General features: G+C 40.0%; 1 protein-coding gene across 16 annotated transcripts in view; it reads right to left on the reverse strand.

Annotated features, from left to right (window-relative positions):
- The window catches only part of DST (dystonin), a 469472-nt gene that overhangs the window by 56332 nt on the left and 385431 nt on the right, over positions 1 to 27709 (reverse strand). For 14 of the 16 annotated variants that reach the window (XM_082731256.1, XM_082731255.1, XM_082731253.1 and 11 more), the window contains 8 exons: positions 20877 to 21038; positions 19186 to 19356; positions 16526 to 16692; positions 14177 to 14336; positions 13645 to 13971; positions 13082 to 13166; positions 11504 to 11745; positions 10379 to 10585 (listed from right to left, as the gene is read on the reverse strand). In XM_082731256.1, the coding sequence (XP_082587382.1) occupies positions 10379 to 10585; positions 11504 to 11745; positions 13082 to 13166; positions 13645 to 13971; positions 14177 to 14336; positions 16526 to 16692; positions 19186 to 19356; positions 20877 to 21038 (1521 nt within the window). The remainder of the gene's footprint in view (positions 1 to 10378; positions 10586 to 11503; positions 11746 to 13081; positions 13167 to 13644; positions 13972 to 14176; positions 14337 to 16525; positions 16693 to 19185; positions 19357 to 20876; positions 21039 to 27709) is intronic. The other 2 variants (XM_082731251.1, XM_082731246.1) reach the window with 1 other exon arrangement.

The raw sequence follows: 27709 nt of genomic DNA on the forward strand, positions 1-27709 counted from the left end.
ATGAATTTTAAGTAATATCATTGTATTCTAGCATACTTGGATATTTTTATCTAGGCTCACTGTATTTTCTGCTATTACATAAACAAATCTGTAATAAATAGAAATCTCTGACAGCATCTCCAATTAGTTCCTTAGGATAGATCCTAGAAGTTGAGTACCAAGTCAGACAGCATGAACATTTTTGATACCCTGCATCAGACAGAAGCCAGTGCCTTCCAGGCAAGAAGTTATCATAAATGAGCGAAGTGGGTGAGTGCCCCCACAAGCACCAGTGGGAAATGGTAACTAACGGTGGCCTCAGTTGGAGGATTTCATGGGAAACAGACATCATGAGCTTTCAATTCTCTAATATTTCAAGAGAACCTGGAAATCCAGACAGGAGGTAGGGGATAACTAAGTGAGGAGAGAGAAGGGTAGAGATAAGATACTAGAATGGAAAATAATCCATACTTTTGAAACACTCTGTGACACTGTGCAGACTCCTGGGCAGATGGAGTAGAAGTACTTTTCCCTGTTCCTTGTAAGTATACCTAAAAATCCTGGGCATTACACACTTGTGTACACTGCATACGAAACATACATGAGAAGACTGAAAAGAAAGAGAAGAGAGCAGAACTGCTGTGGACCTTGGTGCTCAAGGAACAGCACAGTGGTTAGTTCTCTGGGTTTTTTTTCTTGCCTCACGTATCCTGCACTGAATATTGGAGAAAGTGCAACCCAGAAACAATGAGAGGCACAGACAAAAACCCCAAGAAAAGACTGCTCTCTCAGCCAAATGACCAGGAAAGGGGCACCCCAGCAAGAGAACATTTAAACAATAGCCACTCTGTCTAAACACCACAGAACAGAAGCTGTCCACCCACACTCAAGCCAAGAAAGGCCTCGATTTTCATCCTCACGAGCAACAGGACAAGCTGTGGACACTGCTGGTGATATCAAGAGAGGGCCAAGTAGGGAGCCAGAACTTTAGTTCCCACTGGCCATTGACAAGGTTCCTGCCCCCACAGTCCATAGAAAGGATGTCGGGAGCCCCCCACGCAGTAATGAGTTGCCCCTCTCCATCTCCTCTGGTGTGGTATCGGGGAAGGCCTAGTGGAGAGTCAGGACCCTCACCACCACTTAGTGGTTAATGTAGTCACCCCCACTGAGGTGTGGGAAAGGCTGCTCAGAGAACTGAAGTACAACTCCCACTCCCAGACAGCAGATATGAAGAACATCCCCATTAGGTATCATGAGGGGCTGAGTGGGGAATGTGGAGCTCTTCCACCTGGTAGCACCCCTGCCTTCTTCTGCCAGAGTGGTGCCAAAGGAAGTCCGTCAAAATAGAAAGTTTAATCAGTCAAAACAGAAAGTTTAATTAAGACCCCAAATTCATGACTTCACAGCAAGAACTAAGAAGACCTCTAATGGAACTAAAGAGAGATAATCAATGGACACCAGTAAAGAGAGGACAGAAATGTTAGCACTGTCTCACAACAATGTGAAAGCAGCCATGATAAAAATGCCTCACTGAGCACTTTCAAACACAGCTGAAATGAATGAAAAATTAGAGAAGACCTTAACAAAAAAACAGTCTCAGCAAAGAAAAAAGGCTATGTAAAGAACCAAATGGAAATTTTAGAACTTAAATTTATAATAACAAATAAGCTTGGTGGGTGAGATCAATGAAGGGCATGGAGGAAAGAGTCAGTGAAGCAGAAGACAGAACAGAAATTACCCAATCTGAGTAAGAGAAAATAGACTGGAAAAAAAAAAAAAAATCAACAGAACCTCAGAGACCTGTGGAACTACAATAAAAGATCTAACATTCCTGTCACTGGAGTCTAAGAAGGAGAGGAGAAAGAAGCTGTCCCAAAAAGTACTCAACCATTCTAAAATGAAGTACAGAAAGTTTGTGGTTGCCAGGAGTAAGGAGAGGTAGAGGTGGGAGCCTATAAAAGAGCAGCATGAGGTAGTCCTGTGGTGATGAAATCTTTTGTATCTTGACTGCATCAATGTCAACATCCTGCTTGTGATCCTGTGCTATAATTTTGCAAAATACTACCCTTAAGGAAAATAGGTAAAGGGTACAATGAGATCATCTCTACAATATTTCTTACAATTGCATGTGAATCTATAATTATCTTTTAAAAAGTTAATTAAAAACGACAACAACAATTCTGGGTGGTTAACCTCTCATCTGTGAGTTCTTATTCGCATTTTCTTTTAGATTTATACCACACCAAAAGCCCTTCAAATGGGATGTGCCAATTTATAATCCCACAAGGAGAGTTTTGCTATACCCTCATCACCATGGGGTATAATTTATTTTTTAATAATATTTGCCAAGCTTATCAGTGGACTTCCCTTCATTATAAGGAAATAACCTGCCAGCCATGAACCGGCACAAACATGAATAGCACTGATTAAGAGTACTATTATGCTTTCAATCTTAAAAGAAAAAAATAACAAATTATACAAGTAAAGAATACATAATAGTAATATAAGTTTTTTTTTTCTATATGCCATGGACCCACTTGTTTTCACCTTTGCGACATGAGTTAAATAAATTTGCAAATAAGTAAATAAATACTGAAGCTATTTGCAGGTCAATTTCTTTTAGTCAACAGTTCAGAATAGAAAAAAGTTTAGATAACCATTTGAATAATGGGTCCAAGCCAGACATTTAATAGGGGTAAAAATAACAGTCTTACATTTACCTTAAAAACTCAACTGGATAAGAATATGAAAGGGAAAATAGGGCTTAACAGACCTTTCCCGAACAACCTCTACACATGCTACCAGCACAAAATCTGAATATAAACCAACATCTCCCCCCAAAATGATGCAGAGTCAGGCTGCTTTAAGACAAATATAGGATCTGGGCAGCAGTCACACTAATACCTGCTGATCAGAATTCTCCTTCAAGTGTCACACACTAACGTTGGTCCCGACAGAAATTCAGAGTTTTAGCCCTCAGAGTGAGCTCCCTTAAAAGAGCAGTACTTCGCTGCTATAAACATTCGGGTGCACGTGCCCCTTTGGATCACTACGTTTGTATCTTTAGGGTAAATACCCAATAGTGCAATTGCTGGGTCATAGGGCAGTTCTATTTTCAACATTTTGAGGAACCTCCATGCTGTTTTCCAGAGTGGCTGCACCAGCTTGCATTCCCACCAACAGTGTAGGAGGGTTCCCCTTTCTCTGCATCCTCGCCAGCATCTGTCATTTCCTGACTTGTTTATTTTAGCCATTCTGACTGGTGTGAGGTGATATCTCTTGTGGTTTTGATTTGTATTTCCCTGATGCCGAGTGATATGGAGCACTTTTTCATGTGTCTGGAAATGAAATCTTGCCATTTGCGACAACATGGATGGAACTAGAGCGTATCATGCTTAGCGAAATAAGTCAAGCAGAGAAAGACAACTATCATATGATCTCCCTGATATGAGGAAGTGGTGATGCAACATGGGGGCCTAAGTGGGTAGGAGAAGAATAAATGAAACAAGATGGGATTGGGAGGGAGACAAACCATAAGTGACTCTTGATCTCACAAAACAAACTGAGGGTTGCTGGGGGGAGGGGGTTTGGGAGAAGGGGGTAGGATTATGGACATTGGGGAGGGTATGTGCTTTGGTGAGTGCTGTGAAGTGTGTAAACCTGGTGATTCACAGACCTGTACCCCTGGGGATAAAAATATATGTTTATAAAAAGTAAAAAATTATAAAAAAAAAAAAAAGAGCAGTACTTCTGAAACAACTGTGTACATGTGTATATTCCAATAGAATTATTTATTTTTCCTGTATTTCCCATAATACTATACATTCTTTTTTTTAGCAAAGCCACATTTTCCATAAAATTTATTGAAGGGGCTCACGGTTTTGCAGACAGTAGTATTAAGACATGTTTTTTCGTTGATTCATTACTTTTTCTGCTACTGGGACAAATCAGAACAGTGTGGATTCCAGAAAGAATCTTGAAAAATTCTATCTTGAGGTGCTTTGGTGGCTCAGTTGGTTAAGTGTCCGACTCGATTTTGGCTCAGGTCATGATCTCAGGGATGCTGGACATGGAGCCTGCTTGAGATCTCTCTTTCTCCCTTTGTCTTTGCTCCACCTCTCCCTCTTTAAAAAATTCTATCTTCACCAATAATTTTTACAATGTCACTTAGTTTCAAATGGAACTACTCATTAGTTAGCAATAAAATATCAATGTGAAAAAGAAAAAAACTTGGGGGGTACCTGCCTGGCTCTGTCAGTGGAGCACGTAACTCCTGGTCTCAAGCTTGTGAGTTCAAGCCCCACACTGAGGGTAGAGATTACTTAAAAATAAAATTGTAAAAAAAAGAAAAAGAAAGAATACGGGCGCCTGGGTGGCTCAGTCAGTTAGCAGCTGCCTTCGGCTCAGGTCATGATCCCAGGGTCCTGGGATCCAGCCCCGCATTGGGCTCCCTGCTCAGCGGAGAGCCTGCTTCTCCCTCTCCCTCATGTCCCACGAGGGACTACGTGTCCCTTGTGCTCTCTATCTCTCTGTCAAATAAATTTAAAAAAAAAATCTTAAAAAAAAAAAAAAGAAGAAGAAAAACGTCCACTAATTTGGAAGCTTCAGATGTAGAAAAAGAAATCCTCATGAAAAACAAGTACAAGGGTCTTCTATGAATGGTTCACAAGCTTTCAAGCCATACACGATGAAACTTCAAAATAAAAGTTTATTATGTGATTCACTTATTAAGAAGAGTACAAAACTGAGCAAAATAGTCCAGGCCTTTGTACCTGAGTGCAAGTGCTGCAAAATAACCTGAATAAAATTTAACAGTAAGGAGTTTTTTTCTCTACTGACCCCTAAAAAAATAAAGTGACACACCACCGTACTTGTTTGTAATCAGGCTATTTTTAGCACTTATACGACAGTCCCAAGAAATAAAGTCAGGCTGTTAGTGTCAATATTAGTTTAAATCTATTTTTCTCTCTCTCTCCTTAAAAAAAGGGGGATCCAGTGAAAAACAGTGTGATGATACACTCTAAGTTGCCAAAATGGATAGCAGAAACTCAAACACTGTTTCTTCGACCAAGGCAAATATTTGCTCTGCTAAAAGAAAACAAGACTTCAAGCAGAGATTTCCCTTCTGTCTTTTGACAAATTTTTTCATTAAATTAGCAAATATTTATTGTCCAGCAACAAACAGAACAGCCAGAGGGTCTTCACGAAGCAATCTGCAGTAAAGCAAGGCATTTTATTTAGGCCTTTGAATCTTTCAAATGACTCTCTGTGTGCTTTTCTAATAGACCATAAAAGCTGTTTATTTTACAATGTGAGCAATATGGAGAGCAAGTTTACTAGACCAAATTTTAATAAATTTGTTCACAGCTTACTCAAACAGCAAAAATTAACTTCAAATACATTGTAGATAATCTTACCATCCATAATTGCATTCTGGGAAATACTTTATTAGGTATTATTAGGGGAGTCTAACCACTGACCTACTCTAACTCCTATTACAGTTGAACTAGTAGTTCAGGAATTTCCAACAAGATAATGAAAAACAATTTTTAAGAGATTTTTGTTCTTTAAGCAATCTCTATATCCATTGTGGGGCTTGAACACACAACCCCAAGATCAAGAGCTATATGTACCCCTCACTGAGCCAGTCAGGTGCCCTGATAGTAAGAGATATTTTAATTGGCTATCTTTAAATATTCCTGAAAAACAGTCTAAAACAATAATGGCCAGCATTTTACTGAACACTCTAAGTGCTTTACACTCGATATCATCTTTAATCCTGACACAATGGCATAAGCTGGGCATTACCATTAACCCCATCCACAGTTGAGAAAACTGAGGCAGAGAGAAGTTATCTGACTTTCCAGAGATTACCCAGCTAGTTAATGTTGGATCTGGGACTCAAAGCAAGGTGGCCTGACCCCAGGGACTGTGCTTCTAGTTGCCATGTTATGTATCACTTGTGCTGGTCTACAGTCTGGGCTTCATGAACTCAAAATATTCATGTGATTTCACTGAAAATGGCCCAAATACCCTAAGTCAATAGTACGTTTTAACTTCTTCTTTAAATATTTCTCCAATCTCTGACAAACTTCTTTTGTATTTATCTAGAAAATTTCTCTAAAGTGGGAAGAGGTTTGAGAAAGGCAAAATGATAAGTGAACCTTAACTCCAAGGACATCTTTTACTCCCTTCCCCTGGCTGAGGATCTTATCACTTTCTTCTCGTTTGCATTTCCTTCCATTTTGCTCTGCATTATTCATTACACAGCCCATATTTTCCCATCCCCAACACCTGGAGGGCCAAAACAAATCTCACTTCCGTGGGGGAGGTTTCCTTCTAGTTCTTTAGAATAAAGAAACAGGTGTTATTTTTCTCCAAGGCTGATTCCTAATAAACCAATGACCTGCTTATTTTAAGTGCTCCCAAATCACAAACCTACGTGTCTTTAATATAAAGGGGTCATTGCGGCCACTAAAATAAGACAAGCAATCAGAACTGTTGAAGAATACCTGGGATTCCCAGACCCGGTGAAACACACCCATTTTAGCAACTTCTGACAACTGTGTATATTGGTAAGAGGCAAAGGACAATGAACTGCTCTGAAATTTAAACAATGACAAGGGTCTGACTTCAGGCTACAAGTCTGTATATCTTTTAAATGAAAGTGCCTTCCCCCTTTACCACCTTGCTCATTTGGTTTAGTTTGCAATTAGAGGGAAAAAAGCAACAAAACTATGTTACTATACACAGGTTTAACATGCAAAACCAGGTGCTAACTCAGTTGACCTTATGTATTATGAGAAGGATGCAGATGTTCCGCTTTGTTTATAAAGCTCACCACCACTATTCACTAAGCTGGCTCGTTCTGCTCAGACTTTTCCTAAAAATAATGAATGGGCCTAATTCTTATAAAAAAGAATGCTCTTGGGGTGCCTGGGTGGCTCTGTCAGTTGGGCATCGGACCCTTGGTTTCCCTTCAGGCCGAGATCTCAGGGTCTCAGGGTCTCAGGATCATGAGATGGAGCCCTGCATTGGGCTCCATGCTCAGCAGGGAGTCTGCCTCTCCCTCTGTTCCTCCCTCCCCACCCATTTGCATACTCTCTCTCTCTCTCAAATAAATAAATGAAATTGTAAAAAAAAAAAAAAAAAAAAGACTGTTCTTTTCAGAAGGTCAATGCCTGCCAATCTGTAGCGTCAGATGCATCCAGTCCTTGCTCCTTAGCCCATAATTGAGGCAGTTTGATTATTTCTCAAATAGCAATAAATACCACTCACATTTACACAGAGATCTACCATCAGGCTCTAAGATTTCAAAATTCAGTGATAAATGTCTTCAAAACTTACCATGATATAGGAGTAACATTAAAAAAAAAACCCATATCAAATCAGAACTTTTCTTAAAAACTATATTAATAGAGGGCTGTTACAAAGTCATGCTAATTAGCAGGTATCTGTATGCATCCTTCCCTTTCCTTTTCAAGCTAATTCTTTCCATGTTTTCCTGGACATCTTTCTTATGGGTATCTGGAAGTCAATATACTCTGTAATAGTGGCCTGACACTTGACAAAGTCCTCGTATTTCTGCTGAATTCCAAAAAGCAGGTGATAATATTATAAAGGAGGTAGATCTGTACATAAACAGCTGTAATGCCTGGCACAGAGTGAAACACCTTAATAGAAATTTGTCTGGAAACAAAACATTCAGTTATTTAAAATCTATTTAATCTAGCTAGCTAATTATAGAGCAAAACATTAAATATATACATTTAAAAATGAACAAGTCATGTTCAAGACACATATCCTTACCCCATTAACCTGTGGGTGTGGGTATGTTGAAGGTAGGGACATGGAAAGGATTAGCAGTTACTAAAACCAACTGTATGTGACTACGGGTATGTCCGAAAAGATGGACGGTTGGTTAGATCATGGCCAGGGTTTCAGAGGAGGAGAAACACAGAACAGTACATGATTTGTTTATACACCATAAAACAGTACAAAATATGTGGCTAACATCCAAATCTCAAGATGTTTTTGCATCATCTCTTATATTGCATGGATGTATTATCATTGCGTAAACAGAAAACAAATATTTTAGTATCAACTGTACTCTGGTCCTAACTCCAAACATTTATAAATGAGCAAAGTCACGAAAGGACTTCAGTGATTTATTAAGCTCCTTTATAAACTTGAAAATTATAAGTTTAGAAACCATTCTTTTGGGTACAAAACTAAACCTTTGCCAAACCAGAAAAACAGGTACCAAATTCATTTTTAAATTCTCCTAGTGAATGGTAATTTCATATCCTGTCAGCACTGTACTCTCCTGGCTCACGGTCCTTGTAGATGGAGATGCTCTCATTGCATACTTCCCTTTTGCTGTGATAATGGCACCTTTCTTCAGACTATTGGAGAAGGTTAGAAAAAACTTACACCACCCCTCAGGATTTCTCCTCTCTACATAATTTGTTAGGAGGCACCACAGTGAGTAGAATGAGATCTGGATTAAATCTGGGTCCTACTCCAGCATGTACCAGCTTTTGGGATCACAGACAAGTGCTTTCACCACACATGTTCTTCCCACTCAAAAAGCGTGTCTCTTCAGCATAGCGGGAAGATTTCAATTTTTTTTTTTTGATGTCTTAAGTACATTTTACAGATTTTCTTTACTGCTGGAGGTATTCCACTGGACAGACATGCAGGCATTTCAAAGGAATGCACATGTGAATACAGAATAAATACGTGCGAACAATGAGAAAACAGCATTAACTTTAGCTGTGTGACCTACCTTACTACTACACACATTGTCTCTCTCTCTCAGAAGGAAGACTAGAAAGCTAGTGATCATATTATTTACACACATTCTTCCTTCCAAGAGTTTTCTGTATTCTTTCAGAAAATTTTAAAATTTTCTATAGCAAATGATTTTATCAGAAAAAGAAAAGAACAAACAAACAGTAACTGTTATTTTCCCAAATGATGTATGTTTGGGACATATACTGACTTGGTTACTTCAGAAAATACCTGCTAACCTTGAAAAGAATTGAACTACAGTTGATGACATGAGCACATCACCAAGATTACTAACCTATAAAGCTCCACCTGCCATCTTGCCCTCATTACAGTCTTACTTCAATGAACTGACCAGCCATAGTCAACTTCTCAAGAAAAATCATACTCCAGGTGTACAGAATATTTGTCTTGCTATTTAAGAAATCTTCAGTGCCAATTCTGAAATACTGATACCAGTTTTGGTGAAAAAAAATTCAGTATTTTCCTACAGCTGAATAACTTCACAAATAAATGCATTTATTTTCTTGTCATAAGGAGGCACAGAAACTGTGCCAAACTTGGAAAACAGAAGTCATGCAGATACATTCCTCAGGCATGAATGCTTTCCCTCACAAAAACTTTTTTAGGCAGACCTTTTGCTGTCATGGTTTTTCATCAGCTTTTGTGACTCCAGAGCATGGCACAGACAGGAGGAGGGAAGCACTGTGCCACATAAATGAAGATATATAACAATATATAAGTTACACCTTTACAGCAACCTTCAGAAATTAATTCCGGACGCTCCCACACAATCTGCATGATTTGTGTTTCTTGCTTCTGGCACGCATTAGGAGAAGCTTAGTTACGGACCTTCCATAGCTCTGCTCTACAGTACACTGTAAGAGTGCACTAACCCTGCCACAGCAAGTCTGCAGTGAGATTCTGATGACTTTATGTAAACAGTCTGGATACTCCATAGAAGTTCATCAAAACATGTCTTCTAAACTTCTGTCTCCAGGACCCCACTCATTTCCCACAGGTTTCTGAGGGAGCTGGGGTGAGAGCCGGGTGCCCATAAAACTCTCCAGAACTACAGACTCTGCATGAGTCACACACAGGTCAGAAACTGTTGTTTTCCGCCTCCAGTCATCTCCAGAAAACACACATCATCAACACACCACTGCTTCCTTTGCAGAAAGAATATAGCCTTTCTCCACCATAGCTGCATGGAAATGAGCAGCTAATACTGACTTAGATGAAAACTCAAAATATTTACTCACAGACAGACCAGACTTAGCCAAGGCATAAAATTAGCATTAGCAATTCACATACATGGAGGCAAAAAGCACTGTTTGGAAAGCGGGGCTGGTCTTCCCAGCGAGTGATTTGGTAAAGGCTAAGTCTGGGACACAGTGAGGCAGATGGCTGTTAACAATGTACAGATTAGCAGTGCCCTGCCTGGCACTCCCATGTCCAAGGCACCCAAATTCTTTTCAAACCCCTCCTTTCATTTTTGAAGCATAACAAATGAGTGGGAACGCTGTGAACAGTAATCTTTGTTCAGGTAAAGGCTCGGAGAACAACTAGGGAGAATTTATTGCCGGGACAACAAACCATGCGTCCCTACCTGCTGGGATCTCAGAATGGCGGCATCGATCTCCTCCACCTTTTGAGTGATGGTGTCGCTCACTAATCGGTAGCGCTCATTGTCCTCGGCCACCATTTTTTCAAGTCCTTCCCTTGCCCTCCATGGTACCAGCTCCAGTAAAGCACTGCTCACTTCGTTAAGGGAGTCCAACAAGGCTTTGCTGTTCTTTGCTTCCTTTTTCAGTTCCTGAAGACAGAATTAAGAAAACATACAAATCTGGGGGTACTGCTCAAGAGTAAACAGGCTTTTCCTTTCCCTGTCATTGGCCCTAAAGTCCTTTGCAAGCCAATAGTGCCAGGCCCTGATTGCCCAGTTAAGTTCTAGAAACCTTTGTTATTTAAAGCTATTCTGTAAAAAGTAAAGTGTTCCCTGAGGAGTTCCAAAGAACAATTCACTGGTCAACATGGCAAAGATTTTATCTTTGAACTTTAATATAAATGCTTAAAATTTGGGAAACAAAACCACGTAAGATGGCATGTATTATTCTTTGCCTTCTGGTAACTTCTCAGTAATCAGGTACCAGAAAAGTAAAATAAAGAGGAAAGTCCAAGCCAGAACTGAAGTGACCCTCAAGATGAGAACATACTGGCTTTCATCATCCCAGCTGAATCATGACAGGCTCTGTGAGCCCGACCTCCCCAACTCCCTTTCAACCCACGTGGTCACACTCTCTTTATCAATTCCAGGGTTGATAAAAACAGAGGTTCTCTCTGAAGAGAAGAACCATTACCATGACAGAACACCACCTCTGCAGTACAAGGAGAAAAGCTACCTCAGGTTGTGCATCTATCTTAGAAAAATATGGTTACTCTAAGCAATTACGTGTATGTCTAAAACAATCATTTTCCTTCTTTTTTTTTCTTCCTCTCTGTTTGCATCATTCTGTCTCTTGTGTAATAAACTATACTCCCAACCATAAGACTTGAAACAAATTACGATGCACTGTGATCCTCTCTGGGTTCCTGAAAGTTCTAAACCATTGATTTGCTGCCAGTTTCTCTTGGGTCCTCACCCATGGAGGCATCCTCCAGTCTGTTAGGAATGACCCGAGACTATCTCCCCAAAAGAGAACCCACAGATCAAAACGCATAGATGAGAGCGTACTTTCTGCCTTGCTTGTGCTTGGCTTGCTGCGTCTCCCGTCAGGACCTGCGTCTCATAGGAAAGTAATTCCACCTCCACCCTGTCCAGCCAGGCGCAGAGCTCCTCACGCGTGGAGTGCAGCCGCCTTGCGAGCTGCAGGGCCTGTTCCAGAGTCTTGGCTACATCCGTGCTCAATTTCGTAATGTCTTTGTACCTCACTTTAATGGCTTCCAATTTATCTTGAATTATTAAAACTTCATCACCTAAAATTTCAAAAGCATGTTAGATCTCCAGAAAGAAAAGGTAGAGAGAGGGTTTCCTCAGATATTATTGTACACTGATGAGATTTTTCTAGGGAGGGGGGAAAAAAAAGGCGGGACATTTTCCCAAAGATGATCTGACCCAAGAGAAACCTTTTTCCAGGTTTTAACCTTTCCCCCAGGACTTTTGGCTAATCTCAACAGCTCTGAAAACACAACTATAAAGTTGGAAAGGGCTACAGAGCCTCAGTTACATGAAGGCATCATCTTTGCATCTAACTACATGAGATTTTTGGTTTTCAAGCAGAGGGGCTAAACACTGCTTGGGTTCAAACACTGGCTCTGTGGCTTGTTACCATGTGTAAGAACCTCTCTGTTCCCCTGGTTATGCATCATTACATAGGGGTAAGAACAGAATCCACCTCATAAGGTCATAATAAAAATTCAATGAGCTTATTTGCAAAGTGTTTAGAACGGTGCCTGGATTATGTGTATAGTGTTTAGAACGGTGCCTGCACATGTGTGTGTATGTGGGACATATGCATGGTGTGTGCATGTTTATACATGTTAAAAATAATAAACTCATCTGCACTATTTCAGTAGGTCCTCACTCGACTCTACTTCACGTTCAGATAGAGAAATTGTGTCCTGGATTTCAGACTCCTAGTCCAAGATCCTAGATCCTAGAATACTGGTCTAGATACTAGATACTAGAGTAATCTAGATAGATTTGAGATACTATATTAAATCCTCCAACTCATAGTGAGTGATACTTGCCCATACCACAGTACCGATGCTCAGCGACATGGGTAGAGCGGAACTTTCCTTTGGCCAAAGGAATAACCAACACAGGTCAGTCTGTATCTGTTTTGTTTTTTTGGTGGGTTTAAGGATGAGAAACAAAGCCTGGGGTAGCCACAGTGTGTGTGTGTATGTGTGTGTGTGTGTGTGTGTGTGTGTGTGTGTGTATATCACAGAATGCAAACTAGCTTAACACTGGAAAAATGTGTCTACCACCTATGCACTCATGTAGTACAAACCACCTCCTGCAAGTGGAAAACCCACATAACTCTGCTTCCCAGACCATCCCCTATGCCACAGTGCTTTGTGTGAGTAATACACACAACTTCCATTAAGAACGCAAATGAGATCATGAGAAAAAAAGTGAGATCATATTCCAAAACCCCCTTGGGTTTCAGCTTTAAAAAGAATTCTGCAGAATGAAGTCTTGGAGTGGCCCCAAAATTACAAAATACTGTTTTTCCCCCTCTCCCTAAAATATTTAGAAAGCAATGCAAAAATGCTAACTGCGTGATGAGTTGATTTGAAAGATTCTCACCTGTTGTTTGTTTTAGTAGTTCTAAGCCATTTAGTAATGCCTGATCTACATTTTGTTTTCTGAGTAGGATGTCCTCTTGCAGAACCTAAAAACACAGGTATCATTTTTATGGGGGGGATTTAAATAACAATTAGCTTTGGTTAATCTTAGAGAACTCTGTGTTTCATAGAGATTTAACTATACACCTCCCATTTTCAACTAGTCATTCCTGTTCCCCCGTCGCCCCCTCCTCTCTAAACCATCCCGGCCCACGTCTCATGTTCAGCTACCCTAATTCTCACACTCTCTGTTTCATAAAACAGCTTCTATGAAAATACTGGACTACTAGTTAATTACGGGTCTTGGTATACAACCCTAAAACAACAAAAGAAAAGTGAAAAATCTGGCTAGTGGATAAATTCAATCTTTTCTGAAAGTGACTTCATCAGAAGTAATCTGCACACACAAAGTCTTTTTGGGGTATAGAAATTCACCTAAATCATAAGAACATAAAATAACACAGAAATAAGGAAGACAGAAAACAATGACAACTGAAATGAAAAAAAGAACATAAATAAAAATACCCGAAGTTCAGACTGCTGCTTCCACAGCCCCTCAGTGCTGTAGTCCTGGACTGAGAGCTTGCTGAGTTTATCATGCACTTCGTTCAGCCAAGTCATCAGCTCAACTTCATCTTCCCCAAAAATCTTAGCATTACATAAGGCCTGTTGGAGGAGCTCAGACCTGCTGTGACTTTTCTCTTGAATCTCAATGTACAACACTTGAGAGGAGTCTAATTTATTTTGCACCATATCTTTATCCTCCCTGGAGCTCAAAACCTTTAAGGACTGGCCAATGCTAACAGCCTGGTGTAAATGTTTATTGTGATGGATGATGTCATCTTCTAAGGCCTAAAATAAAGTTTAAAAAAAAAAAGAGAGAGAAACAAAAAGGATGGGCAAATAAAAATGAAAACATAAATAGAACGAAAGAATGACAACTGAAATGGGCTGCTGCGATCATGCATAACGCAACAGTATATAACTCAAATTTATGACATAAAACCACAAAGGAGATGGAAAACGGAATCTTACTCATGTGCAATGGGTATCTTACTTTGTGCTGTGCAATTTGTTCCTCAAGTTTTGACGCTTGGGTTCCTATGGGCTCACAATTCGCCAGCCTCTTTTCTATGGTTGTAAGCCACTCATTCAATGGTTCTAGGGTTTCATGAAATTGCTGTGCTACCACCGAGATACCTTCCAACTGACGATTCCTACACAAGTGCCAAGATAAAGGTCATTTAGGGATGAAGAATGTGTGAAACATTCAACAAAAGCCTTTACTCATGCTCTTGCATTCAAAACATTTTTTGTGGAAAACATCTAAGGTTAAAGTTAAGATCTCTCACATTTAAAGGACATGCTAAAATAGTTCTCCTACTAAATAAAATTAAAAGTGAACCACAGATCAATCCCAAGTGCCTAAATCTTAAGAAACTCTGAAGAAATTTGGTTACAATACTTATAATAATAACAGCTGGATAATAAGAAGAGCAAATGTTTTAATAACAGCAGCAATAATAATGACAGTAAAAAAAAATTTACTGAACACATGGTCTACACCAAACCCTGTTCTAAGTGTTTTACATATTAATTAACTTCGATCAGAGCACTAGTTACTGCGATTGCCTTAATCAACTGGTCAAAATTGGATTCACATGTTGAAGACCACCTATCGCTACCCCCGCATGGAATGAATAGGGATTCCTACAAGAGTAGTGTGTTGGGTGTATTTTCCAGCCCCCACCCCAAGTACAGCGTCAGATATATTTCCCAAAAGCAACAGTTAATATTTATGGATTAAAATACCATGAAAGAAGATAAATATTCTTCAGACTTTGACTTATTTGAAATACACTTTTATATAATTTGAAATGCTGCTAGAAAACATATCGTTTCCTCAGTGTAAAAAGTACCACGAAGTGAAAACTCACTTCCCCTGTCCTCAGTTTTCACTCAGGGCCAGAGACTGTGCTGGTCTCTATATTGAGAACCTGATTCAGTATCAAATCCTGGGACAAAGGGTTGTTGTGATAACTTTTTATCCTGTTTAATTCTAAGGGAATCATGTGATTTAAGAAATTTGCTTCCTACAGAGACCAAAGGATTTCTAGAAAATTGGCACATGCGACTGAACACACTTTCTGTATCATTTTATCACAAACTACACATTCCTATATGTCTTAAAACTTTCAAATGAAATATATTTGATCTTTAAAAAATGAATAAAATGACAAAACTATTTTTGACTTCTGACTTACCACTAAATTCAAATACCCAATCATCTAGAATCAGTGAAAATAAGTTATTTTGCGACTAAGTTCAGTTTACTGTGACTTAAACCGTGAGTGACTTTATTAAACTGTGTAGGAATCATAATACGACCAGTACCCTTCCACTTAATACCATTGTGAGGAAGGGTTAGGACAAGAAAGCTATGTGGTAGCAAAGCAGGGACCTGGACATTCACTAATTTATTTTTTAAAAAGTACCAAGAGTATCCCCATGGCAGCCAGGACACAATGTCCTGGGCATTACACAGAAGGAATGATCTCCTGAAACATATTAAAGATCATGAAGCTTTTAGCCTCCTTAGGAGCATCTTATTCTATGGTCCTACAACTATAATTAATTCTATCTCAATATTCAAGATGAGACAAATCCTTCTCTTCGCCATTGTAGTTCCAAAGAACGGAGCAATTTCTGGAAATTATCATTCTGTTCAGGGGTTCATCTATTTTCAAACAGTCTCCCTGTGGCTATGGTTACACTTCAGTGTGGCTACTACTCAGCACTGGTCAATGTGATGCCAACATGGACAATGAAAAAAATACAACTAAAAAATAGGTTGACTGTGTGCCCAGCACATCATGCTCCAGACCTCCTAGCCTTCTTAAACGTCACTGCATCCTACCATCTACTTCGTGTCTCAGCTAACCCTACTCCTTTAAAAACATAACTGTCATTTCCCTGCCCCCAGGCTTCATTCTTCCTATTATATGTTCCCACAACACCCTATATTTCTGCTCTGAAACATTACACTTGTCATTACTTTCCATTGACTATGAAACTCTACTAGACTGTTCCTCGAGGAGAGCTCACCTCTACAACCCAAGGCCTTGCTCTGTGCCTGACGCCCAGCAGACAGGCAGTCACTAGGCCATAAATATAAATAACTTACTCCTAAGGGAATTATTTCTCTTAAAATAAAGAGTTGAAATTATTTGGTGACTCTAAGGCCTTACCATTAGAAGAACAAAGAGAGAGGCCCCACAGCCCTTGCTCCGTGTTCATGTACACAGTAAACACAAGAAAATGACTGAAGAAAAGCATTATCAACACACAAACTATCAGCACAAAAGCCTTTGCTACTCTTCCAAAAGACTGGAAGTATTTAAGTTACCTCGTTTCAGCTTTATTAAGCAATGCCTCCCATCTACTATCCAAGAGACTCAGCTGTTTCAAAATCTTCACTTTATCTGCAGGCTCTGCTGTTGCAGCAATTTTTTCTCCTTCTCGTTTGATTACCTCCACTGTAGATTTGCGGTCATCCAACAATCTTTGGAGAAGCTTCAGACGGAACATTAAATACCAAGAGCAAAAGGGGTGGGGTGGGGTAAAGGAATAATTGTAACTGTAATTTGTATGGAGTCACATAAAAAAGAGATAGGATTTTAAAAATAACTCATTTTGTTTGGTGATTCATTGCTATTGTGTCAGACACTGTGACTGGGGCTCTTCATAGCAGATATAACTAATATTGATAAGGCCATTAAGCCCATCCATTATTAATTTTTTAATATAAAAGAATGGGGTAGAAGGTGCTGCTAAAGGGTAACGCTATAGCACTGAAAGCACAAAATCCCCATTATTGTAACGAAATGGGAATACCATACACCTTCAACAATCACCTGTTTTACTGAGACAAGATAATAATAAATCATCACTGTCTTTAACACCTTTCCCCCATGTTAAACAAACCATTCTAGACAGGGAAACAAGCTAGTGAGGCTAAAACTGGAGGCTCCTGCCTCTCTTTACTAGGTGGAACTAGCCCCTAAAATCCCTTCATGAGGCTAGAAACTAAAAAAGGGCCCCTAAATATCACTTCCAAAAGGAACAGAGGATGGAATAAGTCAGAAATCCCCAAAGCTAGCTAAATAAGACTAGCATTTCAGGATTTAGCAGCAGAATAAAATCCAATTTAATTCTAAGCAAACATTTCAAAAAGCCTGGGATGGAATGTTTGACAGAAGTAGCCAGAACTCAGGATTACCTTGCTCTAATCTAATCAGAACGATTATTTCATGAGCAAGTGCTAAGCACTGGGACTGTGTTAATAAAAGTGAGGAAGGCACAGGTATAAGAAAATCTAAATACTTCTTCACTGCTTCCTTAATCTGATCCTGACTGATAGTTAAGGATTAAATAAATGCACAGTTACCTCTAGGTAAGAAGCTAAAAGAGTATCCTCTCACTTTCACTTTGGGACCACCAAATCAGGCAGTAAGAAGAGCACGTTTAAAAAAAGAAGGGAGAGACATGCAAACTCTCTTGATACAGTGTACAGTCATTATAAAATCAAGGTACAACAGGTGGTTAGGCAGTAAAGAGAGTAATTAAATGGATTACTTCTGATAAACTTTAATAGCAAAGCCTCTAGCAATGAAGAAAGCAAAATCAACAAAATCAATATATTTTGTTGTCTAAACATAGTTCATTGACTTTGGGAGTATAAGAAAGGTTTAATTAAATACTGAATGGGAGCAATTATATTATTGTATACAACATCCTATTATACTTATTAAATATTAATAAGTATTTAATAATATTAAATATTAACATTATTACATCTTATATATTACATATATATTGTTTAAAAATCATGTAAATGCAATGCTTCCTGTTCTGTTTCTGTAATGCTCATCTCTAAATCTATTTCTAATAGGTTAATTCCCAGTACACTAGAGTCTTCAAAGAATTTTTAGAGATAGTATGGAATGTCAAAACTAAATTAAACCTCTTTATCCATTCTCATCTTTTTAAAGTTCCACACAGGAAAAAAATCTTACCAATGTGCTGTGTGCTAGGCCCCTCCCATATGCAATTGCAAGTCATGGCTAACAAATTGTCTGAAAATGCACTAAATGCTTCCTAACTGACCACCAACCTCGGGAGCACAACATTTTTTTGCATGTTATCATCCCTTTAACAAGTATGTCTTTCTTTCCAACTTGGTCTTGTACTGGTAGTGTCAAAAGACACAACCACATACTCCTTAGCATATACGAATCAAATACTTGCTTCCTTAGCACACAGGCTGAGTCACAAAAAACTGCCTGTATTTAATCTATAAATAAGGAGTGAGACATACCGGTTTCCAGTTACGGAGTGAACAAGTCATGGGGATGAAAGGCACAGCATAGGGAATACAGTTGATAGTATTGTAACAGTGCCATAGGATGACCGATGGGAGCTACACTTGTGGGGAACGTAGCATAACATGTAGACTTGTTGAATCACACTATATTGTGCATCTGAAACTAATGGAACTTTGTGTGTCAACTATACTTAAAAAAAAAAAAAGCCATTTCAGATCGATCTAATATATAAAGGGAATGGTATTTCTGCTAAAGTCACCTTCTCAGTGAGTGAGGTTTACCTTAACTATCCTACTGGAAACCGCACACACACAACCCCAACTCCACCCCAGCACTTCCTGCCTTCCTTCCTTGCTCTGGCATTTCCTAATTCTTATCTCCCATCCCTGCTTTATCACTTGCTAACTTATTACGATTTACTTACTTTTACTGTCTCTCCCTCTTCCTCCCCGCCCACTAAACCTTCAACTCAATGAGGAGCTTTCCTCTCCAGCGCCTGAAACCATGTCAGACCCATGCCAGATGTTCAGTTAATCCCTGCTGAATGACTGAAAACTAACGTTTAGAGCACCAATAACCAGTCAACTAGAACATTCCGTCAATACAAAGAGAGTCACTAAGAAATTTTTTACTCTCCTTACGATATGACATGACGCATGATACAACAGTATCCCTGACTTACCTTCTGCTCTTGTATCTGGGCCTTCACCACCTTGAACTCGGCTGACGGGGGCTTCTGATTGGCCACCAGCTCCTCGGTGTCCAGCATCCAGCTGAGCAGGGACTCCAGGGCGTCCTGGAACCGCCCACAGTGCAGCAGGGCCTCCTGCAGCTGGGCTGCTCGCTGAGCCACCTGCAAAGTTGCCGTTGAATCAACTTGCTTCCATGAAAAATGAAATTGGCCCACCAGCCACCACTTTTCATGCTCATCTTCCCATCTGGTCACAGATTTTCTTTTTCTTGTCACTTAAAATCTGCCCAAAGCCTTGACAGTGGGCAAGACTGTGGTGGAAAGGAGTCAAAGTCTAGCAAGCCAAGCCAAGAAGAAAAGGTTTCCATTCCAAACAATAATGTAAAAGATGAAATCTTTGAGATTTTGGAGATACCAAACATAGTTATGATTAGCCATGAATAATTCGAGTACTATAAGGTTACTGAAACAATGCCTAATTCATTTTTATCAGTATACTTCTGATTCATTTTTTTTTATTTCCTACTTTTAGCTTTAGACAAATCTAAAAAAAAAAAAAATGATAGTAGAGAGAAACAGATTTCCATTTTGCTAGGCAAAATACCTGTAAAGTATCTGATTAAATTCTGCCAACTCCAAGTCCTAGAGTCCTTTTTTTGACAAACCAGGGCCTTTGTATCCTAGTAAATGGAGTCTCTGTGTCCTACAGAGAGATATCCTATTGCCCTTCTCACAGATCTTTTCCTTCAGGACTGAAAAAGTAGTTGGCAAGATATTTCAAGTACCATGGAATACATTTACACCTGACACTACTTTCCAATTGTGTTTGAAGGGCACTACAATACGAGTCAGGCTTTAAAGGATGATAAATGTGCTTCTGAGATTAGGCAACAATTGCTTAAGATTTCAGAGCAGAGAAAACAGCAAGAACAAAAACCACCAGCACCACACAAGCACAGCCATCCCACAGCAATGTTCTGGTCATTTACATCATGTGAAGGGCTGCCATTGTGTGTCAGCATTATCTCCTTAAGGTATCAGTGCATTATTTTCCAGGGTTTTCCCTCATAGATATTTCGAAAGAGGTGGGATCTACATCTCGTAAGTAAAATAATATTTAGAGTTAAAAGAGTCTACAGCGAGGGTGGCAAACCCTTTAGTCCAAGGCTGACAGAGAGACAGAGCTGCTTTTACATGCACAGTGTGACCTATTATACAGTGGGAAGTTAGCTGCCAACATCTGAAAATTAGGTTTCATGAAAAAAGGAGAGATTTCCAGGTTTCTTTGAAAGAAAGTAGACCACATGACAACAATAAACCTAGGGTCCGTACACGCAATGATTTCCTGGAGGCTAAGAACCGACTGTACCTTTGAAATGTGTGTGCTCCCTCAACACGAGCTCATGGATCATGGGCCCCCTGCCATCACACGGGCACGACAGGATCTCTGTCGAAGTCGAGAATGGCCAGAGGAGACCCAATTTCACCCAACTGGCTTCTTTCATTTATGCTGCCCACAGACCACCTGAGAGCATCTGAGTTTGGGCCATCCAGTTTACAGCAATATAAAAAGGCGGGCATGTGTAGGGAAGCTTAGCTACTAAAAATATGATTAGTCGTCACAACAAATGCTAGAAAATAATAGTCAACAGAAACCACAATGAAAAAGATGAAGAAATCACCTTCTTATTGAGAGTCTTCCAGCGGGCATTGACGTCATCCAGGTCATGCTCCAAACCCTGTGTGCTGGTGCTTTTAGCCGCACTCTGAATAAGGCCTTGACCTAACCAGTTTACGTCTTGCTGTTTAACCTGCAAAGGTTCAATCTCTTCTTTTTGGAATACCTGCAGTCAGAAGAGCAATCATTTATACAAATTATCTAACAACCACCAAATATATCATTTGCTCAACTATCAGCTTTCCAGTATTAATGGTAAAAATTGTTTTTGTCACTCCTCCTACGTCACAGCAACCTTATGAGCAACGGTAAGAAACTAAACTAAGTACAAATTCATAATATTATCAAAACCACTCAAATTTTAAAGAATGATTTTCTAAGTACCTTTAATCAGATTACCTCTAAAACCAAGAAAAGAGTTTATCTGTCCTCTCTCTATTGCTTCATTAGCATAACACTAGATAGTTTCTATCATTTTAGTTTAGGTCTTGTAGAAAAAAGTATGGAAAATGCAAAGAAGGGAAATGATAAGATGGGCCCCAAAAGAGCCTTACTGGGCTTTATCCTCCCGGGATACCCGCTGCTAGCTGGCAACTGCTGAAGTTTGAGACTCAAATTGGAAGTGAAGGTAAAGAGCAAGGTGCCGAGAGGAGCCAAGAGGCCAATCTATAGCTTGCCAGCGGGGCCAAAATACAGAGCTAGGAAAAGAGAAGGGATGTTGGCAGGCACAGTAATAGAATGGGTCCCTCCCCACCCAGCCCCCTCCACACCTGTCAAGGTGCCGACAACCTTGCAAGAGCACGGAGCCCTCACCCCACGGATGTGCTCACACATGTCTCTGGCCCAGCAAGTCAGGTTACTCTCTGGTCACAGCATGCAACGCCAGTCATTTGCCAGAACTCTCCCCCCAACTCTCAGTCCCATCCAATTTATGGTCCCCAAATGCCTATAACTGGCAAAAAAAAAAAAAAAAAAACCCTCATGTGCTAGAGTAAAATGCCAGTTCCACAAAAGCAGAAATTTCTGTTTTCCTTAAGTGGTTCTACGCCCTGGAGCTACCACAGTACCTAGCATGTAATACGTACCCCATAATTACCTGCTGATGAGTATCGGTCCAGAAAAATTATATTTACATCTTGGCGTGGATGACATTAACCTTGCAAAAGGATTATACTGATAACATATCACCTCTTTTATAGAGATACAAATGTTTTAAATATAGGGCCTAAGGGATGCCATAACAAAAAATAACGTAACCAAGGTAGGAAAGTTTCGCTAGATATTCAGACAAGACAAGGTTTGGGGTTTGAGTCATTATACTACAGGGCACTATATATCAATAGTCCAAGTAAATGAACAATTAACAGACTATATGAAAACATTAAAAAGAAAAATAAATTAGGACTTAAAAAATTACAGACATCTTATGGAAAGTAATTTTTAAGGATGTAGAGGCTACAAGAGAAACTCTTCAAACTCTGGCCTGGGACAACAAGGTACTCAAGATAGTTCTGTGTTACTGCATGAATGAGAAAATTTAGAAATAGCAAACAAATAAATGATCATTTCCCTTTAAAGTCTCCTCTCAGCTTAAAGCCCAAGTTTCTTCCTCTACATAAAATCCTTACAATTTCCACACTGGCTCGTTGTTTCTATATAATAGTACAAAAATATAAACAGTCAATTACACATAACCAAAGAAATAAGAACTCAAATCACTGAGGAAAAAAAAAATAAGCTTTCATAATTTTTTAAAAGGTTATTAAGTTACCTAAGAAGTCAATACAAAGTTGCAGCAAGGTGATGAAAACAGAAGTTGTTACTACCATTCTACTTCTTTTCCTTAAGATTTCTAGGAACTAACTGCCATGGATATGTTTTACTACTTACAGAAAAGAAGGGGGACTGGTAAGAAAACTGCTCCTTCATAATTCCAGGAATGTGCCAGGGAAAAATTCTACTCTCCTTTCTCAGATAACATTCAGGACAAAAAAATTTAATATAATGTTCTAGTAAATTGCCTTCACCTCTGATCTTGGTTTTAAAGAAATTAATTTTAGGGCTGCACATCAGAGTAGGTCTGGGTGAGTCTGGTAATTTTCTAAAGTGCTACAAAAAAAAAAAAAGGGGGGGGGGCTATGGGCTAAAAAAGAGAACTATATATTCCTAAGAGCTTAATTACTTTCTACAAATAAAGTGCAAAACCCTTTACATAAAAAAGTACTTTTAAAGCTTTTAACCTAATATGCCATTTAACATGTGCCCAAGGAAAGGGTAACGCTGATGGGAGCAGTTATTTTGTAGGCTGGGAAGAGGATCTTTCCTGATACTGTCTAAATTCCTTATCTCTCGGTGGCAACAAATACCTAGGAAGAGAGACTTTCCCCCTAATCTAACCCATAAGCACACAGACACAAAGTTTAAAATAAAATAAAATTACCTCTGAGGCAAAGTTTACCAGAAGAGCTTAGTAAAAATACCAAAATAGCTGAACTTCAATCTGAGTGGGAAGAAAATAATCACAGGCTTGACAAACAACCCCTACTTAGGACAAGGCTGCACCCTTTACTTTCTTACCCCATTCACCGCTCACAACAAGTTAGGAGCTTCTAATGACTGCAAAACACAGCAAAACTTCTCTACTTCCACATTCAGAGCAACTGAGAGAAGATTTTCAGCACGTTTAAAATGTCCTTAATTTGAGCAGACTACTTCGCAGACCACAACAATAACATACTATGTGTTTGTACCTTCGTGACGAGGCCTGTTCAACCTTACAAATCCAAAATAACTCCCCCTTAAATGGCAGTGTCTTAAACCACAATTTGTGGAAAAGCCTAAGAATGTTAACACAAACTCCCAGGGGTAGCATTCTAAATGCAGGGAACAGGTACTATGTCCACAATCAACAGGACTCTAACCAGCTGGGAATAATTATTCTTCTTTTTTTAAAAAAGGTCCTAATTAATTTGTTATAATGATAGATTTATCCCTACCTGGCATCTTGGAGGGTACTGGGCACATCCCCAAAATAAGACTGGATTTGAGCCTTACTAGAAACACTAGTGACCACTTTAATACAGACCCACAAACTAGGAGTTGGCACTGCAGAATTTCACATTCCCACTAATTACCTGAACTGCCTGAAAGCCATTACAGACTGGGTCCAATAGTCCTGCCTGGGCCCTTGCTTTTCGGGGAGCTGCTTGCTTTCTTACTGGTGTGAACTTTGGGGAACACTTCCTGTGGACCATCTCCGTCTCCTGGGCAGAAAGGGGTGCCTCCACTTCCTCTTTAGATGCTATGTTGGATTCTTCCAGATCGTATGGTGTCAACAGAGTCCCATTTTTTACTAAACTTGTGCCACCACAACCTGTATCATTTCCCTCCAGATCTGTGAGAGAGAGATGTAAAACCTCAGAAGACTCTTCCAACAGTTCCCTACTTCGCACTGTGATTGGAGATCCTCCTGGTCCGTATGTTTTCCCTTCCTCTCCAGGATTAGAAATACACTGGCTTTCTCCATCTCTTGGTGTCATTAAGGGATCACACTTAACAGTGCCCTCTTTCAAATCATTCTGCAGGCAGCAATTTTCACCATGGATTTCCCTTTGACCCCTTACACATTTTGTTTCCTCTAGTGGAGAAACATCATGTAAAATCATTCTGAAATTTTCATCAGGGTGGGCACTTCTACTTGAAAGCAATGGGATTTTCTGTTCACTAATGGAATAAACAGAAAAGAATGGTCTGTATTGCTCTGCTATATGAATATCTTCAGCAGAAGACAAGCTTCTAATTCGTGACTGGTCTTCAGTTAAAATACCCTGTTTTTCTTCCCTCTCTGCTGGAGGGCTACATAACCCAGAGTCATCCTCCTCCGACGTTAAAGAATTAGTACCCCACCTGCACTTGCTGTCCTTGGTAACGACATCTGACATATCAGTAGGTTCAACAAAAGAGCTTTCACTTTTGTTTGCATAATCCATAAAATTGGCTGGGACAAACATACGCCAGGACCGTCTATGTTCTTTCTTTTCTGCATGGGATTTGGCTTTGGGTAATCCTGTGGTTCGAATGATATCACTATTTAGTTTGAGCGCATCAAAGATCATCTTTTCATCTAGTTTGTTAGCTTCACGACCTCTCAGCTCAAATACACTGGAAGAAGCAAGGGCACCGTTAGAGCATAAAGAACTAACATCCAGTGTTCTGTGACTGTAGGGTAAAGTCCGATCTGTAAAATGCCTGGAAGACAGGCTACCCTTTGAACCAGAGTCTATCTGTTCATTTAGTCTGACAGTGTCATAGATTGACCGCTGTGGGACGTAACAGTCTTCGATATTTAGGTCCTCTTCTTCTTCACCTTTCCCTACACATGGGGGATTCTGACGTAAACAGTCTGGTCTGCTGAGTGGCTTCCCCATTTTGTAGATAGTTAAAACAAATATTGCAGCTCTTGACACAGAAAATAAGAAAGAAGGTAGAGCATCTTTCAAAGAAGTGTACTTCTGACCAGAGTTATAGTGTCCTCAGCATAAAGACATATACTCAAATAATAACAGGTTTTGATCTATGAGGTGTTAAGGTCATAATCATCAGTGCATCACTCTAAATGCAACTACCTTTTACCTGGTTCTTTTTGAAAGGAGTCTAAAAAATAAAGTGCATCAAGAACACAGAACAGAAATCTCCTTCCTCCCCCTTGCCCTGTTCCCCAAGTTCCCTAACACACACTCCAAAACACAGAACAAAACAAAACAAAACAAACACACACTTAACAGTGGCTCAATCAAAACATTCCATTATCAGTCCGTTTCCCTTTTCAGTCTAATTTTGCATCTGAGATTTCCAGGTTAAAATTTCCAAATGAGCAAGCATTTTTAACAGGCTGAATGTTAATATCCGCAGAACTCTGTTTAACTGTAATCCACTTAAGGATGGCTTGCAAAACTTCATCTCCTTTATAAATAAACCATGCTTCAGAAACTTAAAAGACAAACACAGGGGCCATGTATTTTTCAGACCAAGGCACAAATCAAATCTTCAGAGAAAAATAAGTTGTCTAATGCTGTTATGAAAGTTAAAGTCTTCTTTTACTTTTTTTGGGTGTAGCTATAAATAATCTTGATTCAAAAGGCAGTTTTTCTTCCCATATTAAGCTTCTTCGAGGCTACCCAAAAGAAAAAAAAAATACTTTTGGACAGCCAAGCCAGGACAGTCCAACAACCGTTTAAAGTAAACAGAAAGCACGGTGTACTATAAACTCTCCTTTAAAAAAAAAAAAAAAAAAGCCATTTCCAAAGTCTTATCTGATCTTCCTTAAGGCTTATTCCACCTGAGGCAACTGCAGCAGAGAGGAGCTCCGGGTTTCCTCTAAGGCACAAGCAGCGCAATTCCCATTCAGCTGAAAACCGAGACTACTCTAGCCTTTGAAACTGACCCTCTGTGGCCGCGGTTTGGCTTTCATTTTAGCTACAGCTGGAGAGAGGCAGAGGTGGCCGGTGGGGGAGGCAGACAGACAAGGAACTCCAGCAGGGACTCCTCCGGGCAGTGCGGTCCCCGGCAGGCATCCTCCCGAGCCAGGGCGCCGCCAGCAACGCCCTCTCTCTTCCGGCAGCCCCGACTCGTCCCTTCGCGGAGCCGCGCTCCCGCGCTCCCGGCCCGCAGCACCAGCGCCTCGCTGCTACGCCCTCGCGCGACTTAACTTCGCAGTCATCTTTTTCTTGGACTCCTGGCCTCCTCTCGGGAGCCGGCGAGCTGCTTCAGGGGGAGGTACCTAGAGGCCGGGAGGCGGCAGCGCAACAGCTTGGTGGTGACATCAGCGCCCATCAGACCCGCTCCCGGCACCGGGGAGAGGGGCAGCTCGGGTTCAGAGATCCCCGAAATCCCACCAACTACGTGGTTCAACTTGGGGAGGGATCCGAAGGGCTTGCAGAGGTAGAGCCAGACTCCAGGGACTCCCTGAGGAAAGCCTTTTGTGAACGCCCCTAGCCGTGCTCATTTGAATATTAAATGGAGGGGGAAAGGGCTACGCAGGTCCCTACCCTCCAGATGAAACCACACCCTCAAACCACACCTCAGGCGCTGCTGTTGCAGACTCTGTTTCAGTAGCATTTGCCATGCAAAGTGCGGATCACTTTGAGTCCGGCGGTGAATCATTGCTTTTTAAAGCCCAAGTTCAAGTTTGACTGTTCTCCAGAGTAAATTATTCCTGTGGGCATAGCCCTGAGCGCTGCTGACATGAATATCGGTAGTTACTAATAACCACACAGGCCCCTGGAGCTTAATGCAAGGCCCAGACAAAGATCAAGGGCAGCCAGTGACTGGATATTTAATAAACAAAATCACATCCGCAGATGGTTATCGATGGAACACTCTTTAAAAACACTGAAAATAAATTCAGCAAGACAAACCTTAACCTTTGCAGGAAAAATTAATAATTTTGTTTAGATAAATAAAATCTATCCATTTTTTTATTTTATGAAATAAGCAACACTATTAGAGTAGCAGACAGACCTACAAATTAAAGCGGATTGTTTTTTTCTCAATCTCACAAAATAATCATTTAAATGTAAATAAAACTGTGTTGACCCAAAGAAGGCAGTTATGGTAAAAAAAAAAAAAAAAAAAGAAGAAGAAGAAGAAGAACAACCTTATATACATTCTCTGGGAATTTTACAGAAAAGATGTGGCTGGGAACTTTTGTACTTTTCATGAGAAAACATTATTCCAAAATTATTTTTATATACTTAAGAACTGAACCTTTAAAAAAAAAAACAAAACCTTATTTCCAACCAGAACTCTATAGGTAATAACACCCATTCAACAATTATT

Source organism: Mustela nivalis, assembly GCF_964662115.1.
Source record: "Mustela nivalis genome assembly, chromosome: 5".
Lineage (NCBI taxonomy): Eukaryota > Metazoa > Chordata > Mammalia > Carnivora > Mustelidae > Mustela > Mustela nivalis.